The sequence below is a fragment of the Tursiops truncatus genome, chromosome 5, assembly GCF_011762595.2.
Source record: "Tursiops truncatus isolate mTurTru1 chromosome 5, mTurTru1.mat.Y, whole genome shotgun sequence".
Taxonomy (NCBI): Eukaryota; Metazoa; Chordata; class Mammalia; order Artiodactyla; family Delphinidae; genus Tursiops; species Tursiops truncatus.
Window position 1 is genome coordinate 4,258,587 of NC_047038.1, and position 16,650 is coordinate 4,275,236.

The window sequence follows — 16,650 nt, forward strand, 5'->3', positions numbered from 1 at the left end:
GGAGCCCAAACGGGCCTTTCAGTCGAAGTACTTCTTTCCTTCTGCAGAGCCTCTTCTGCAGGGCGGGGCAGGGGGATGTAGGGTGATCACCTTACAAGGCCCTGAAAGGCTAACCATCTGGGTAGGCAGATGAGGAAACAGGCTCAGAGAGGCTCCACAGCCCTCGCTCAGGCCACAGTTAAGTAACGAGAGAGGCCAGGGGTCGGGCGGGACTGTGGGACCCCGGAGCTGACACTCTTCCTGCAGTGGGGCCTGAGGCGCTGCTCCCTCTCTGCCCCCGGCTACCGCCAGCCTTCTCAACTGGCCCCCTGCGGGTGACATTCCAGCCTTTCCCCAGGCCGCCACATCCACTGTGAGAGAAGACTTGCCGGTCTACCGCTCCACCCCGGAACTCTCTGGAAGCCTGTAAGTATACTCCGAGGTTAAAGCTGCCCTGTCGCCGCATCCGGCCCCTCTGATCTCGGCTGGTCCCTGGTCCCGTAGCACTTGCCCTGGGGCCCCAGCCCGCCCTGGCCAGCGCCCCTCTCTCACCCTCCACCCACTTCTGCGGCCTTGGCTCAGGCCCTGCTCTTCCACCCTTCGTCTGTCCCGCCTCCAGGCTCCCCCGCCTCCCCTAACCTAAAACTCACTTCCAACAGAACGCACCTCCATCCTCACCCCAAGCAAAGGCCTTCAACTGCTCCCTCTGGCCCCGGTAATCCTGCCCGAGCTCCTCAGCTTGGCATCCAAGATGCACCAGACTCGGCCTGCCGAGCTCTCGCCAGCCATTCTCTGCCCTGCACTTTAGGTTCCCACATCGCCACGCCAACTGCTGCTGCCCTGATGATGCTGCAGCACCGCATGCTCATGTCACGTCTTGCTCAAACTCCCGTGTTACCTTGTGTACCCTGACCCCTCGGCCTGTCTCCAGGCCTCGGTCCTCCCCTTGTTCCAGAGACGGCATTCATCACATGCTGCGCAGCCTCGCTGTGCACGGACAGCCTCTCCCCCGAGACAGAAGCTCCGGACAGGCAGCTCCGCCTGCCTGTCTCCGATCCCAGCGGAGAGCCCGCACAGACCTGGTGCTTAGCGACGCCTCGCAGAAGGAATGGGTAAACGGCACCTTGGCAGCTGAGAGTCCAAGACACCCTTCTCCCCTGGAGGGAGTTCAGGAGGACCAGTCACAGTCACAGGCAGCGCTCAAGAGAGTAACAGAGCCGAGCAGGTGACCAGCAGCACGGGGCTGAGGACACGGGGCGTATCGTGCTCAGGGCGGCTGGGTAGACTGTAAGGCAGGACGTGGGGCTCAGGTGAGCCCTGAGAGAAGCTGGCAGTGAGGAATGAAAAATGGGGGCACGGAGATGAGAAAACACTCTGAAAACACATAAAAATGCAGTCTTACCAATCGATTAGGTAGATGTCTGGAGTTAAGTTGTTTTTCTTGAAATGAGCAAATAATTTCGGCAAATTTTCTTCAAAGAATACCTCAAATGCAGCAAAATAAGTCAACATCTAGGGAGATAATGTGAAATACACTAATAAACTCGTTATCAGCACACGTTTCCAATCTACCAAAAACAGTCAATATACTTACACCTTTAGAATCTAACAATCATCTTCGTATGTAAATTCTCACACACCTTCATCGGCAACCCGACACTAGGCACTACACAGGCAATTTCTAAATAAGCTCACTCTCTAACCTCATATAACGTTACCGACTACATCTTATTATTTGTTCCACTTGTAGATAACTGAAACCCAGAGCAGTTACGTAGCTTGCCTAATGAGGTCACATCACCAGCGTGTGGCAAGGCAGGGCCCTGAACCCGTGCCTGTCCCGCAGGCTAGGCTGACTCCTGATGGGCTCAGTCTTTTCTAAGAACCAGGAACGAATTAACTGTCGAAAATGATCTCAAAAAACACGCCTGCCTCCCTGCTGACCCCCAGCATTTCCAGAGGGCATATAATGCTAATACTGAGGCAGGGCAACAGCGCTCTGGCTCAAAAGTGCAGCTCTTCTGAGGCACTGAGGGAGAAAACGCTGAAGGGAAGGGAAGCGGCCACAGCCTGTTTTATGAGCACATGCTTTTCAACTTCTTACAGGGTTTGCAGGGAAACGAAACACACAGAGCAGCGGTGCGGTGCTGAAACAGAAAGAACAGCTCCAAGTGGGTGGGAGCGATATGATCTCAGAGGCTGGATGCACGTGGGCAGACGGCAACTCCCGGATGCTGTGCGCACATCTTCATGAAGGCATGTACGGTAAACCCGGGGTTCCCAACTGGGGGGCATCTGCCTCCCGGAGGACATCTGGCTGTGCCTCGGGACATTTCTGGTTGCTCCAGCTAGAATGGGGGGGTGCTACTGCATCTGGTGGGTAGAGGCCAAGGATGCTGCTAAACAGCCTCGATGCACAGGACAGCCTCCACCGCGGCTACCCGGCCCCAAATGTCCACAGCGCTGCTGCAAAGAAACCCTGCTGGAAATGCAGGTCCCACTCAACGTTATGATTCTATGATTTTTCCTTAATAATACAAGCTAAAATTTTTAAGCACAGTTTTTATCATGTGTTTCCAAAGAGGAAGCTGGGGTCTTATCTTCAAAATGAGGAGGTATTTAGATGTAAGTCATTTTATTATATATAAAGAGTTTTTTCCTGACTATGAAAGTAGTATCTGTTAAAATGCTCACTGTGGAAAACTTATGAAGCACAGAAATGAATAAAGATCATCCGTAAACACTGTTACGATTGTGGTAATTTCCTTTTATCGTTAAATATGGTAGCTGTTATGGAATACGTTCTGTTATACATGCTTTTGAAAAACTTAGCATTTTATCTTAAATATTTCTCCAATACAATTCTTTGCAATCAGTACTGCGCTGGATATATTTCCAGATTTTAAGGAACCATTCTGCATTCCCTTAAATCCCCATTTTTAAATGTTTTCATTTTTTACAATGAAAAATAATTTTAAATTTTATTGAATAACTACAAACAACCGTGTAATAACCACCTTTGTGCAGAGTGCCTTGCCCACACTTGAACTTTCTTAGAACCGATTCTTACGAGCAGAATTATATACCAACGCCGTTTACTGCTACTGACATCTAACACCAAACTGTCTTCTAGAAGGACTCTGCTGATTTAACATTTCCCTTCACAGCCAGCATTCAGCAGCAGCTTTAAAACACTTCTTTAAAAAAAAAAATGTATGTATGGGCTGAGCAAGAAATACTCAGGAGTCCTTAAGGTGTCAAGGAGAAATATTGCCTAGCTGATCTAAATTGTTAGATCGCTTTGGTCCTAAAGTACTGACGATAAATTAATTATCAGTGAACTATCAACAAATGATCAGCAAATCAAGACAACGTTAATTAAAAAGCTGATGATCTGTTGAACTGGTGACTCCTCGTCTGGGCTACGGGAAGCAGAAGGGGTTCCGACGCTGGCTGCTCGCGGACCAGCTATGCGCCTCGAAGGAACCCCGTCACTCCCGAGCCTCACTTCCTCACCGCGCCAGGAGCAGGTGGGGCCTCCCCAGGGCAAGGACTGCCAACTCCTTCCTGAACACGCCGCCGCCCATGGAGACGCTGGTCTCAAACGCGTCTCCCCTCCTGCGTACCAGCCCACCGCGTGAAGCAGAGCCCCACGTGGCAGCGGGCAGCCACAGGGCCCCACCATGCGACGGGCTATTGGACAGACCCTAACGTGGGGCCTGCTCCTGAGCTTCTGCTTGGACACAAAGTGTGTACGTTTGTGCAGGAGTCTCCCTCCTCCCTCACTTAAAGAATGTATTTTCAGAAATACTTTCTGAAAGAAGGTACTAAGAAATTCATGCGTATGGCTATTGACCACGTTTTTAAAGTCCAACACAACGCCCCAAATGAGCCGCCACGTTACCTAGGGCGACTTATTCTCAGTATCTTAGTGGAGGGAGAATGCATTCTTTATCCCGCTGAAGAGAATGATTAGGCAACGCTTGCTGCGTGAGGACACAGCACCCAGGACACAACACACACAGGGGATACTTACGAGGCCGTGGTCCACTCGGAAAAACGCCATTTGACAGGGTTTATTCAAAAGATTAGAAAAAGCAATGAAGGCATCTGCAGTATCTAAGTTCAAGATCAACACGGCCGCTATAAAGGACATGCCCTGAACCTGAGAGGAGAAGAGAAAGGGGCGTTAAACGAACGGCAGCTGCCACAGTCAGAGCAGCTCTTCCATCTTATTGAAAGAGGAACCCAAGCACCCTCACGCTGGAAGGTCCCACACTGCGCCCACCCATCGCCACCCACCAGAGGCTGGACCGACAGCCTCATGGATCCCGGCCCGCCCCGACTCGGAACCAGCGCCCTGGCGCGCCAGCCGCCTGTGTGAGCTCCTTCAGTCCCACCCCTAACACGTGGGAAACCGTAACCGCCCCCACCTCTGCATTTGACACGCTGCCCTGCAGAATGTACAGCTTCCTGGTGCCGCAGAAATGTACGTCTGAGCGAACACGTCACTCTTTCTAAAGCCATGCATGCACACGTCTGCTAAGCCACAGAAACGTCAGCAGCATAGCTTTAAAAACTGTTATTGCTAAAAGCTTTCCTGATTTAACGCTGAGAAAAAAAAATCACATGCAAAAACTGAAAATCAAACCCAGTTAAAATGTAGTCAATGCCACAGAGCGGCCATGTCAGCTCCATTTCTCTACGAGGAAACTGAGGCAAGTCATTTACCGTGAGACTTTCCATACCCAACAAAACATGGCATTCAACCCGACATCCGCACCTACGATGTGCCGGGCAATATTGTGACTTTCTAGAGGAGAACATTATAAAATATTGGAAAAGTTCACTTACATAACCCACATCCGGTCGGTAACAAGTGTAAGCGCCCAAAATGCTGTGCAACATGTCGTGGTACGGGCCACCCTACAGGGACCAACACACCAAAGACATGCGTCAGCCGTGTTAGTGCTTGGGTGATGGATGTCGCCGCCACCAGGCACACCTGCTGTTTCTGAGCAGACCTCGTGGCCAAGCATTATTAAGCAGCTCGGCGCGTAGCGCGTGACTGGACAAACGCTGTCTACCGACCCACAGCTGACCAGGTCATCTGTAGCTCCGCCTACGAAGCTGCGCTGAGCTGGTGGGCCAGGTGTGAGCCCTGCGCTAGAACAACTCCCTTAGCTTGGCTGCTGCTGTGTGACTGTAGTTCCCCGGCAAGTTCAGCAGGTGACCAGGTACCCAGGCTCTTCAGAGCCGGTGCGTGCCCACCGGCGCTCTGCCCCCCCACCCCCGGCACGCCCCCCTCCTGACCACCCTTTCTGCCTCCTTTGCCCTAACGGCCACTGTCTGGGTTTCTTTTGTATTTTTCAGCATGGCAGGTGCAGGAGATCCCCTCTGATTCTTAAGTCCTAATAGCTACCTTTTTATTCTAAGCATTCTCCAGCTCTTCCATCCCTCCAAGATTTCCATTTGTTCCTGTAACTTCTTCCAAAAATTTAAGCGTTGGAATTTCTTTTTCCTAACTGAGCACAGAGGTGCCTCGCACTGATGCGAACGTGTCTGAAGACCCGGAGCTGACGGGCTCAGCCCACGTCACATGCTCACTGTGCACGTCCGCCGTGTGGCTACACGAGAGTGCCATGGCCCAGCCATCCTGACGTATAAAAAGACGTATAAAAAGAAGCAGCACTTCCGAACCACAGAGGGACAAAAGCAAACAGCAATGGGAGGGTAAAAAGACGACATCCAGGGCTAAGCGGGTAAGAGAAGGGGGGACAAGGAGGGACCCTGCGGTAGCGTCAAATGTCCACCCGAGGATTAGTGTCGACTGTCACCAAGTGAAATCCGGTCTAAGGCCAAATGAGAAAAAAGCAAAAGCACTATCCTGAGCTTTCCTTAAAGCTAAACGTTCTTAACTCACAAGGTTTCCCACCACCCTTCTGATTACGTCCCTCTAACTTTGGGGCTAAATGGCCTTTGTTTGGTGAAAATATGGTGCCAGCAGATGGCAGTTCCTTATTTTAAACGTCCTTAACTTGCTCTGGACATTTCATAGTTTCCCCACACCCCCCTTTGATGTTTTCAATACCGCCCATTTATGAAATCTGGAACTTTGGGAACCACAGACTGAGAGAGACACGCCTAAAGGAAGCCAGAGCGAAGAGGAAAGCCAATTGTCCCCAGCCTCACCCGAAAGAGATCCCTAAAGCTCTCCTCCTCTTCTGAACACGTCTTTCAGCACCAAGTTAATCACCCGGTGACTCTCAAAGTCAGTGATGCCGAACCCCCAAGAGACGTTCCACGGAAAACTTTCTGGGGCCTGGGTCTGGGAAAGGCTGGACCTCGGCGCCCACAGGGTGCAAGCACCCTCTCAGATCCTGTCCCAGTTCTGTGGCGCCCCTTCCTGGCTACACTCCAAGTGTGTCTCAAAGCTCTGCCCTTACACTCTCTTTCCTCCAGAGCAGGGACTGCCCTGCAGCTGGTTCCTACCTCAAACAGAGCAGCCACCAGTTAGTTAGTAGGGTCCACGGAATTGAGCTGTATCCTCCCTGTTCATTCCTTCAGCGAGGTTCCCTCTCCCAAAAGGAACTGGGGATTCCCTGAACCATAAGCTGTTTGACGCTTCCATTCTGGTCCTCCTTCTGCCTGGAATGTCTTTCCCATTCTCTGGTCAGGCTGTCAATTCAAACCTAGTCCAACCACAGCCCAAGAGCCACTTCCTCGGTGACAGCATGCCTGATGCCTCATCCCCGACCTCTCCCGGCTGCCGTATGTACTACCAGGAGAGCACCTGGGACACGCCACATTTTTTAAAAGCCCAGCTGTGTCTAAGCTCTGCACCTCCCGGCTCACTCTAGGTGGGCGCTAACTGATCTGTTGTAATTTATTCCACTGTCCTTTACTGGTTACCTAGTATGTACAAGGCATGATGCTAGAAACAGGGGCATGACAGAATCAGATTGGGTATTCCTAAGTCATATTAAATATTTGTTGGAAAGGATCAGTTACCCTTATTTTTAAAAGTCTAACTGTATTAACAAAGGACCCTCCCTCCCAACAAAAATCCCTAGTACTTTTCAAACTTGATTACAAATACATGCAATTTGACATCTGTGAATTTTAGACAAAACATACTTAGAGCAACAAATCACTGCCACCACCTACTTGCTGGAAAATGCAGAGATTAGGGAATGTTCTGGAAATGTCCAGTTTAATTAGCTCCAGACTGGCTTCTCTGTCTGCTGCTGAAAAACCAGCATCTGTCAAAAGATCAAGAGTCATTACACCTCTCAGAGGTGAGTGTGTGGAATAACTGCGAGGCTTAGAACTTTTACAAGAATGAAACAAGGGAAGGAAGTTCCTCAGAAGCACACGAGCCTAATTACAACTTGAACCAACAGGATCAACAGTTTGTAGGATTTCTTGCTTTAAGAGTAAAAATCTCAGAGCACCATCTAATGTTAGCTCATCATCAGACATTTTCTAGAGTCTGAAATCAAAATCTAATTTGAAATTACCTTTTATCAACGACTGTCAGTGGAAGTAAGGGCACGTCAGGGAACAGACACAAATGAATTCCAGACACAGAAAACACCAAAAGAATCATTATTTAATCCAGAACATCACTGGTATGAACGTAGAATATGTGTGGGTTACTGCAGTATAACACTCGTGTGTACTATTTCTAACAAATAATTATGAATAACTGGCTTTATATTTTTTAAATTCCAATACCACACAGACAGTATTAAAAAAGAGCGGCAAAAAAGATACTAGTTAACCAACAGAAGTAATCATAACCATTCTCGTGTGTCCCAGAAAATCCTAAAAGCATAACCTAGGAAATACGCAGTGTTCTTCTCTCTTTGGAAGTAGCTCTGATGCTCCTATATAAACCAACACTCAAGCAATCCCGGGTGCCAGGCCACTGTACCTCACTGAGCAGTGAATAAAGGAAAAGATATCGGTCATGACCAACCCTCCAGCATGCTAGGACACTAACAAGTCTCAGGGACTCGTATAATCTTTCTTATAAAAGTTCTCTTCTTTAACCTGTTTGCTCTAAAAACTCCCTTTTCGGGGATTCCCTGGCGGTCCAGCGGTTGAGGACTCGGCACGTTCACTGCTGTGGCCGGGGTTCCATCCCTGGTCAGGGAACTAAGATCCCGCAAGCTGCTCTGCGCGGCCAAAAAATAAAAATTTAAAAAATCCCCTTTCCCATGAAGCTTTTATAAATTTGCACCAACCACTTCTTCAGTTAAGTAGACCTTCCTTGTCATGTACTAAATGATGATACGCGTAACTGATCCAAGGAGCCCACCGGGCTTAGCGCCATGTATACCTTCGTTCTCCACGTCAGAGCCTCCCGTGCTAAAGCACCGCCACCGCTCCTTGGCTCGGGCAAGACAGATGTCGAAGAGCTCTGGAAGAGAGGCCTCTGGGTAAGTGTCACGCGCACACGCGTCTCCTCAGAAACACCAGAGAAGACGCTGCTGCCTCGTTCAAATACTTACAGTTCAACTGCGCACCACAGGCTTATTACAGCTGGTAAAACGATCCCCCCAACATAGCCAGAAGGTACTTCTATTGTCTATAGACATCGCTATATACAAAGAAGTACATAAAATGCCTCCATGCCCGGTATTCACTCTGTTACACAACCCACCCATACAGCGATATCGTTTTGATGTGTTTGTGAGTCTCTTGCCTTACTAGACTGTGAGCTCCTTGGGGTAAGACCATGAGGGTCTCTCATTCATGTCTGTATCCAGAGCAAATAGCTCTGGGATTGACACAGATCAATATAATCAATGAATACCTGACTGATGAAGAAAGGGAGAAACAAGCAGAAAGCCCAGAACAAGCAGAAAATCTGGTTTCAAATAAAGACAAGATGGAACCGCTACCCCCTGGCCCAGTCTTCCTGAACTTGCTGCCTGAAAGTGGGAGAGGGGCGCAAGCAACACAGGCAGAAGTTTCAAAAAATAAGGATGCTTGGTGGCAGAGACGTATCAAGACAGGTCTCTCACAAGACAGCTTCCAAATCTCCTCCAGATTCAGAACTTATTTTTTCAATAATTCTTCTCTTTGGGTAGTTAGGCGACAGTTAAATAACTCACACTCACAAATCTCACTTTTATACCCAGACCTCCAGGGGTATAGCCGTGCCCCACTCCTCCCGAAAGACGGAACCCACAGAGAGAGGCCTCCCAGGCCTCTGCTGGCCCACCCGTCTGGTGGGTGCCTCCCACTCCCCCCTGGCTCCTATGCCGCCCAGCCATCGGTTGCCCTGGATCACGAACGACCACTAGTCAGTCACTAAGACTTCAATTGCAGCTACCCAGAGAATTTCGACCACTTTATTTTCTCCATCAATACTTCTGGAAAATAAAGCAGAACACATCTGCCTTCCAGACAGTATGTGCTATTTTTTTAAATACAAGTTAAATTCTAGTAACACTGTTGTGTTCCAACAAGCTAAATTTTGATGAATGACCTTCTTCCAACCTTGTGAAGGATCTGATTTACCATCTACACTAGTCTGCAAGGGCAGTACAATTATGAAATATAACTTCACACTAACGTCATCACCTGGAAGGACTGCATGCATCTTAACTCAAATGCTTATGGAACAAATCTGGAGGTGTGCTGAGCTGGAGGCTAGAGGGTCTGGGGAACTTCCGCCCACTCCCAGTTTCCAGGAGGTGGGCTTAGCTTTGCTCCTTTTGGCAGGAGGTGGAGGAAAACAACTGTGTGGCCCCTGACCACTGGCAACAACTTTCCAAATGAGGTTATCTGACAGTTAAAGCACAGATGCTGGCAGCCTCAGGGTAAAATGGCTCAAAGTGTCAGTTTTTAAAACACCCGCATGGTTTTACTGGCGTGTGTCTGTGGGGGGAGAGGGAGTTAGAACAGTGAACACACCTTCTTTCCAGACGAAACTTCAAAGTACAAGGCTGACTTCCCAAAGAGTGAAGTTTACCAGTACGATTAGGTTGACCTTCAGTGAGTTTCCAACTGCACAGCCACAAAAAGAGCAAAACCGTGGGGCTTCCAAATCGCAACACAGGCTTCAGAGTCAGCCAGTGGCTGACTTTCTCAGTAGGGAAATAAGGTCAACAATACCTGCCCCTCAGACCGCTGCCAATGTTAACTAAGACGCGAGTAAAGAACCTAATCCGATGCCAGGCCTCAACAGCAGACTTCAAGATCATCTGTGTTGTCACATTCATTGGCTTGAATATGCAGCAAAACTGAGGTTAAGAAGGACCCAATAAGGTGGCACCCATTCATTCAGCAAATACTTCCTGAGGGCCTGACTGCACAGAGAGCTGTGCTGGGCTCGGGTGACGGAAAGGAAAGCACGACAGGTGAGGCCCCAGCTTCCTGAGCATCAATTCTATGGGGGCAACTGACACCAGGCAGCTAATTACACAAGAAAGACACAATTTAAATAAAACGAGCCAATATCAAAATGTAGACAAACTTTCAAGGCATGTGACTGATTAATTAGCCATTTAGCCTGATATACTATGATGATACGGTCTATGAAGGATTTTAATTTAAATTAAATCAGTGCAGCCAACAGTGAGCACCAAAAATTAAACACACACACACAGAGTTCCCTGCATTACATCCAACTGGTGTAGAGTTGTTGATACAGTTTAGAAATTTTCAAGAACAGGGACTGAGGTAAATGGTCATCCGTTTCTCCAAACATCTACTTCCAGGGAAGCTGCGGAAAAACCATTTCCACAAGGTAAAGGCTATGCATCTTCTCACGCACAGGTGCTAAGTTTGGGGCAGCTATGGATTAGCCGAAAAAATGGAGCTTTGAGGAGATCACAATGAAAGGAAACCAGTCCCCATTCACCCAACCAGCTGTCATGACTCAAGACGGAGCACACTGCCGGCCAAGGCTACCACTGCACGTGGTGAGATCAACACCTGACAAAATAAAAATGACAATAACGACACGAGCCCGAGCCACACGGAGAAGACACAAATCAATCTACTTTAAACTCAGGGGCCTTCAACAGGGTGAAAACTGCCACCACCAACTCCACAGCTGGGCACTGATACAGAGAAGACAAGGAAGGCGCTCTTGTCCTGAGCAGCTTTGACGGCAGACAGGGAGGAAGAGGGAAAAAGGAAGGATTACCATTTCTTCAGCACTTAATTGTAAGCCTATGAGCTCCTAGCGTCAGTTTCACCCTGGGTCACAGCCTGCAGAGCGCTGGGCGGAGAGGGGAGTGAACCAGTGAACCCACTGGTGGAGGAGAAGCACACCCAAACTGTACGAGTGCGTATGGCGGGACAAACAGCCCTAAGAAAGGAGGGTACAGAGCTCGCCTCCCTCTGGTCTCAAGCTACTAGACCCTCGAGGACCCAGTCCTAGCACAGTATGCTGTCCCCTCTAAGGTGCTGACGTATAAGATGCCTAGGGAAAAAAAAAAGTCACAAAAAACCAGAAGTACCCCAGATACAGCACCTCCACAGAAAGAAACATCCTTCCCTTCCACTTTCACGTCCCCATCAAGGCTCGCTTTCTGCAGGACTCTGAGAAGAGATCCGAACATGGCTCAGCCCACTAAAGCTTTGAGCCCCCATGTATGCTCCCCATGTACTCAGGGAAGGTGACAGCTATCAGGAAGAAGGCGGGCGTCCGCTCTCAACTGACACCAGATAACTGTAGCACCCAGGAGTAAGCCCTGGCTCCCCACCGGCTCCGCTCCTGGAAGGCACACTTACCTGGCCTCTCCGAAGACACAGCGGCGTGGCGATGGCTGCCTTTCTTCCTAATGGGGCAAATGGGACAGGAGAAGCCACAGGACCCAGGGGTGGACTCCCCAGGCCTAGGGTCATGCAAGCCACTCACCGTGGGTGATGTTTAACTCGTTGCCAATGGCTAAGCTCCAGACTTTGCCTCTCACGCTGGGAGGGATTCCCTGCCACCATAAATCTCGAACTTTCCTAGAGCACCACCTGGACAAAAACGGAAGCATGAGTTTATGAGTTTGTTCTCAGTGACGAAATGTTTGTCTACCCACGTGCTTAACCCCAAACCACAAAAGCGGGGGAGGCACAGTCGTTATGTCACAGCCCCTGGCCTCAGGGAGCTTACAGTCCACCGTTCCAGACAGACAGACCAGGAGGTCGACGACTACCTTCCACTGGGTTACTGCCGTGCCAGGTGTGCCACAGGCACTGCACGCGCAGAGATGGGCGCCACAAACCAGGAGCCCAGAGCGCTACTGCGGAGCCAAATTCTCAGTGACCAGTAGCAGTCGAAGCAGAGGAAGGGTGGGAAGGACGTTCTGCACAGAAAGCACAGCAACGAGAAATAAGCCGGCCTGCTCCGGGAACGGCAGGCAGCTGGGCACGGTGTGCGGAGCCAGCAGGCACTGCCGCAGAGCTGCCGATGGAGGGCAGGCCCCAGGGGGCCTCGAGAAGGGAGCCCGAGGGCACAGCCGCCAGCCTCTGCACAGCTGCACACACACAGCTGAAGCGCTCAGGCAAGGCAACTCTAACGGCAGGACAGCTCTGCTAACTCAGAACGTTCGGAACTGCAGAGTCGCTGAGGTCTGCTGGTCACAATGAACACACGCTGCTGACAGACCGGGACAGACATAAAGGTGCCAAAGGCTCCCAACACGGTGCTCCTCGGCACAGCGCAGAGGGGAGAGCACGGGCTGACGCTGCAGAAACCGGGGCTGCAGCCCCATAACACCCTTAGCTGGGGAACCCGGAGCAAACTCCTTCTCCTCTCACTATCATTCTCCCTAAACCAAGATGATGGGACCTTCCCCCTGACCCCCAAGGGCTGCTGTGAGGATTAAGTGGCACAAACCAGAAAGGTGCCCGGCACCCAGCTGGCGGTCATTAAGCGGCAGTTCCTGTATGAATGCACGCGTCTGGACCACATCAAGCATCAGTCAATGTAGGGTGGGCCAGGGCTCTGCAGCCACACAGGGAGTCAGTCCAAGGGTTCTGAGGACCTTAACTCTTGTTACTGGGCCCCACTGCCCAGAAAAGCAGGCTCTGGGCACAGCGTGTGTTCCCCGTGCAGAGCCTCAACAGGGCAATCTCTGCTCCCCCCGGACCCCACCTCCACAGTGGGAGTGAGTAACACCCAGGTAAGTGCCAGAAGCAAGTCCCCAACAACCTGACACACGGTTCAGGTTGGAAGAGAGAAAAAGGAAACTGGCGTCCAAGCTCCCCCAGCTCCTGCTGATAGGGGGAGGCCCAAAAGGAGGCACCAGCCTCTGTGCGTGGCTCCAAGACTGCTGTCCAGACACCGGCCCCTAACCATTCTGACCACGCACGAGGAAAGACCTACAGCTGTCCCTCAGACGCGAAGGAGACAACAGTGCCGGACTCTACTGTGTACCGGCTACCGGGGGCTGTCACCAAAGCACACCCGGCGCCCCTCCTCAGACAGGACAACAGAAACTTGAGCAGACAGATGCAGTGTACCCAGCGGGGTCCTCTACAGGCACCTGGAGCCAGGGCGAGGGCAGGAAAGGCTTCTCCAAGGAAGACTGAGCTTTAAAGAACAAAGTGTTAACCGAATGAGGAGATACAGGGCAAGAGCACTCGATGCAGAGGGAATGGAACATGCAAAGGCCCTGAGGCTCCCTAAGGAAAGGGCACTGTCCAAGCAAAGGAGAGATGAAAGGTGAGGCTACAGGGAAAGGGACGTGCTGTCCCACGAAGGGTCCTGTCGGCTAAGCCAAGCAATTCCAATTTTACACCGAGAGTCACAGGAAGTTACTGAAATGTAAAGTATGGAAGTGACACAGATTCGTGCCTTAGAAGATCCCTCTGGCTGCTGAGCAGAAGACAAGTGGAAGGGGTGGGAGGGGAGCTGTCACAGTACCAGGTGAGAAACGGCAAGGGCTGAACCAAGGCAGGGGAAGGAGACTCTGTGCAACTTAAACTTATCAGATAATTTCATCAGGGGCTGTGAGAGGAGCTACAATTAATACAGCTGCTTCTCCTGAATTCTGCAAAGAAGTGTAGCGTCTAGAGAGCTTACATTGTTTCCCAGTTAGGCAAAATCTCATTATTCCAAGTGAGGACAGCATTTCCAATACTTTCTTCTAATCTGCATCTTTCTTCCAGCTGCTTTTTTCTCCTCTGGGCTTCTTTCAGCTCTAGAAATCACAGTTAAAAGAAGGAAACATCTATTAACTGATATCCACTGATTTCAAGCTAGGTGACTTTTCTCAAAGAGCCAGGCTGCAAAAACACCAGGAAGAGGGCAGTGAAGTAGAGACCTGAGACCTGACCTCTTCCGAGACTCATTTCACACCTTACGGAGTTTAGAAAGCTTAGGCGTTATCCACCTTTTAGTAAGCTTTTCTGTAACGTAATACAGTATAACGTATGAACAGAAAAGTATACAAATAAGAACCTAACGAAATTATCACAAAATAGACAAACCCATGAAACTACAGCCCCAGTCAAAAGACCGAACAGGAACAGACACACCAGAAGCCTCTCTGTGCTCGCCTCACCCTTTCCAATGGAACCTGCAACTTCACTTCTCACAGCTTAAGAATAACTCTTAGGGTATAACAGCAACTCTGAGAAATACCATGCATTTTCATTTATATATACATTTTTTGTGGTAAAATACACAAAACATAAAATTTACCATTTTAAGTGTACACCCAGTGGCGTGAAGTACATTCCACATTGTTACGCAACCATCACCACCGTCCATCTCCAGAACTTTTTCATCTTCCCGAACTGGAACTCTCTCCCCACGAAACACTAACTTCTCACCCCCCGACAAACACACCCCGCCCTGCTCCCCAGCCCCCGGCAACCTCCACTCTACTTTCTGTCTCTATGAATCTGACTCTTCTAGATACCTCATATAAGTGGAAGCACACAGCATTTGTCCTTTTGTGTCTGGCTTATATCACTTAGAATAATGTCTTCAAGCTTCATGTTAAGTGTGTGTCAGAATTTCATTCCTTTTTAAGGCTGAATAATATTCCATTGTACAGACAGCCCACGTTTTACTATACATACTTTTTAAACATCTAAGAATCACAGGGTTTTTAGGTGTCACAAGGCACTTTGTCAAATCCCATCACATCTTCTTGTAAATAAGGAAAACTGAGCCCACAGACAGAAAGAGATCTGCCTCTCCAGCATCACTGGCTAAAGCTTTCTCCAGCCTAGTACTTTTATCCTACACAGTCTCTTTCCTTGTGTAAATTCAAAGTGCTATTATCTTGAATGAAGTAACCAGGAATAAGTAGTTAGTAGAAACATACGTTTTTGATGAAAATTATAAATCTCAAAATATTAAATAAAGCATTCACCAAAGTTCAGGTTCTACAGCTCCATCAGGTAAAGAGAAAATATCCACAAAGACACAAAATCTTGTGCTGACTTACATAACCAAACACATGTGAGCTCCATTACCTCGTTTTTTGGCCTGAACCACCATTTCTTCATACTGTTGCCTGTGTTTCTGAGCTTCTTCAGCTGGCTTCGCCGGGAGATTTCTTGATAGAAAAGAAATGATTTTTCACCATTTTAAATACTAAATAAGAGAAACTTGAAGCATCATTTACTAACAAATGAAAAGCTCAATGACCAAAACCACATTTGTTAGATGATAAAGACGCAGCTCTTTCATAAACTAAAAATATTTTTTTACAAAAGTATTAAAATAAGCTCATTTTTAAAAACTTGGAGTCTAAAGATTAGCAGAAAGAAGAAAATAGCAATTAACCATAACTCCAATGGAGATAAACACTTAATCTTTGGGTGTTTTTTTTTTCACCCCAGTCTCCAAAGAAACTTTGATTTGACCACATCGCACGAATACAATAATTGTCAACAGTTACCCTTGAAGTAGAGTACCCTAACGGCATATGTTCTTGATACATCTATGTATGAATATATTCCCTGGCCAGTTTTTTTAAGTAAGTTTCATACTAGCTATGTGGTTCATCTCATTTATACACACACACACACACAGATTCATACAATAGTTCTAAACGACTAAATGTGCTATACAACTCTGAATCCCGGTTAAAAAAGTAAAACGCATGTTCTCTTTCAGAAACGTGCTGGTGAATTTGCTGGTCCTTGAAAACTGGGAGGGCGGCAATGTCTGGCTGTCTGCGCACATCACAGTGTTTTTGCTGCAGGAGAACAGGGCACGACTTCCCACAGCTCATGTTTTAGACAGCATTACAGGACGGATCCTCACAGTGCGGCGGCTTCTACCAATAATCTCTACCTACCTTCTGAATCCTCCATTTCAGGGTTTCTCTCCCCATCTACCCACACATCCACAATTTCCAAGGACCGAAAATTAACATCAGAAGACACATTTCTTCTGCAGACTTCATCAATTTTAAATGTCAGGGTTGGCAGGGACCTTAGGGATCCTAGCCGAATGTTTTACAATCTCTCTTTTTCTTAAAAGCTGTGGACGGGCTTCCCTGGTGGCGCAGTGGTTGAGAGTCCGCCTGCCGATGCAGGGGACGCGGGTTCGTGCCCCGGTCCGGGAAGATCCCACATGCCGCGGAGCGGCTGGGCCCGTGAGCCATGGCCGCTGAGCCTGCGCGTCCGGAGCCTGTGCTCCGCAACGGGAGAGGCCACAACAGTGAGAAAAAGCTGTGGAATCTTTCTATTCAA

At 49.0% G+C, this 16,650-nt stretch overlaps 1 protein-coding gene across 7 annotated transcripts in view; it reads right to left on the minus strand.

Moving 5' to 3' along the window:
• TBC1D14 (TBC1 domain family member 14) overlaps nt 1-16,650 on the minus strand; it is a 103,613-nt gene that overhangs the window by 16,598 nt on the left and 70,365 nt on the right. For 6 of the 7 annotated variants that reach the window (XM_033856660.2, XM_033856661.2, XM_033856662.2 and 3 more), the window contains 8 exons: nt 15,424-15,506; nt 14,021-14,138; nt 11,861-11,967; nt 8,324-8,404; nt 7,147-7,241; nt 4,834-4,905; nt 4,016-4,144; nt 1,382-1,491 (listed from right to left, as the gene is read on the minus strand). In XM_033856660.2, coding sequence (XP_033712551.1) covers nt 1,382-1,491; nt 4,016-4,144; nt 4,834-4,905; nt 7,147-7,241; nt 8,324-8,404; nt 11,861-11,967; nt 14,021-14,138; nt 15,424-15,506 — 795 coding nt within the window. The remainder of the gene's footprint in view (nt 1-1,381; nt 1,492-4,015; nt 4,145-4,833; nt 4,906-7,146; nt 7,242-8,323; nt 8,405-11,860; nt 11,968-14,020; nt 14,139-15,423; nt 15,507-16,650) is intronic. The other variant, XM_033856658.2, reaches the window with a different exon arrangement.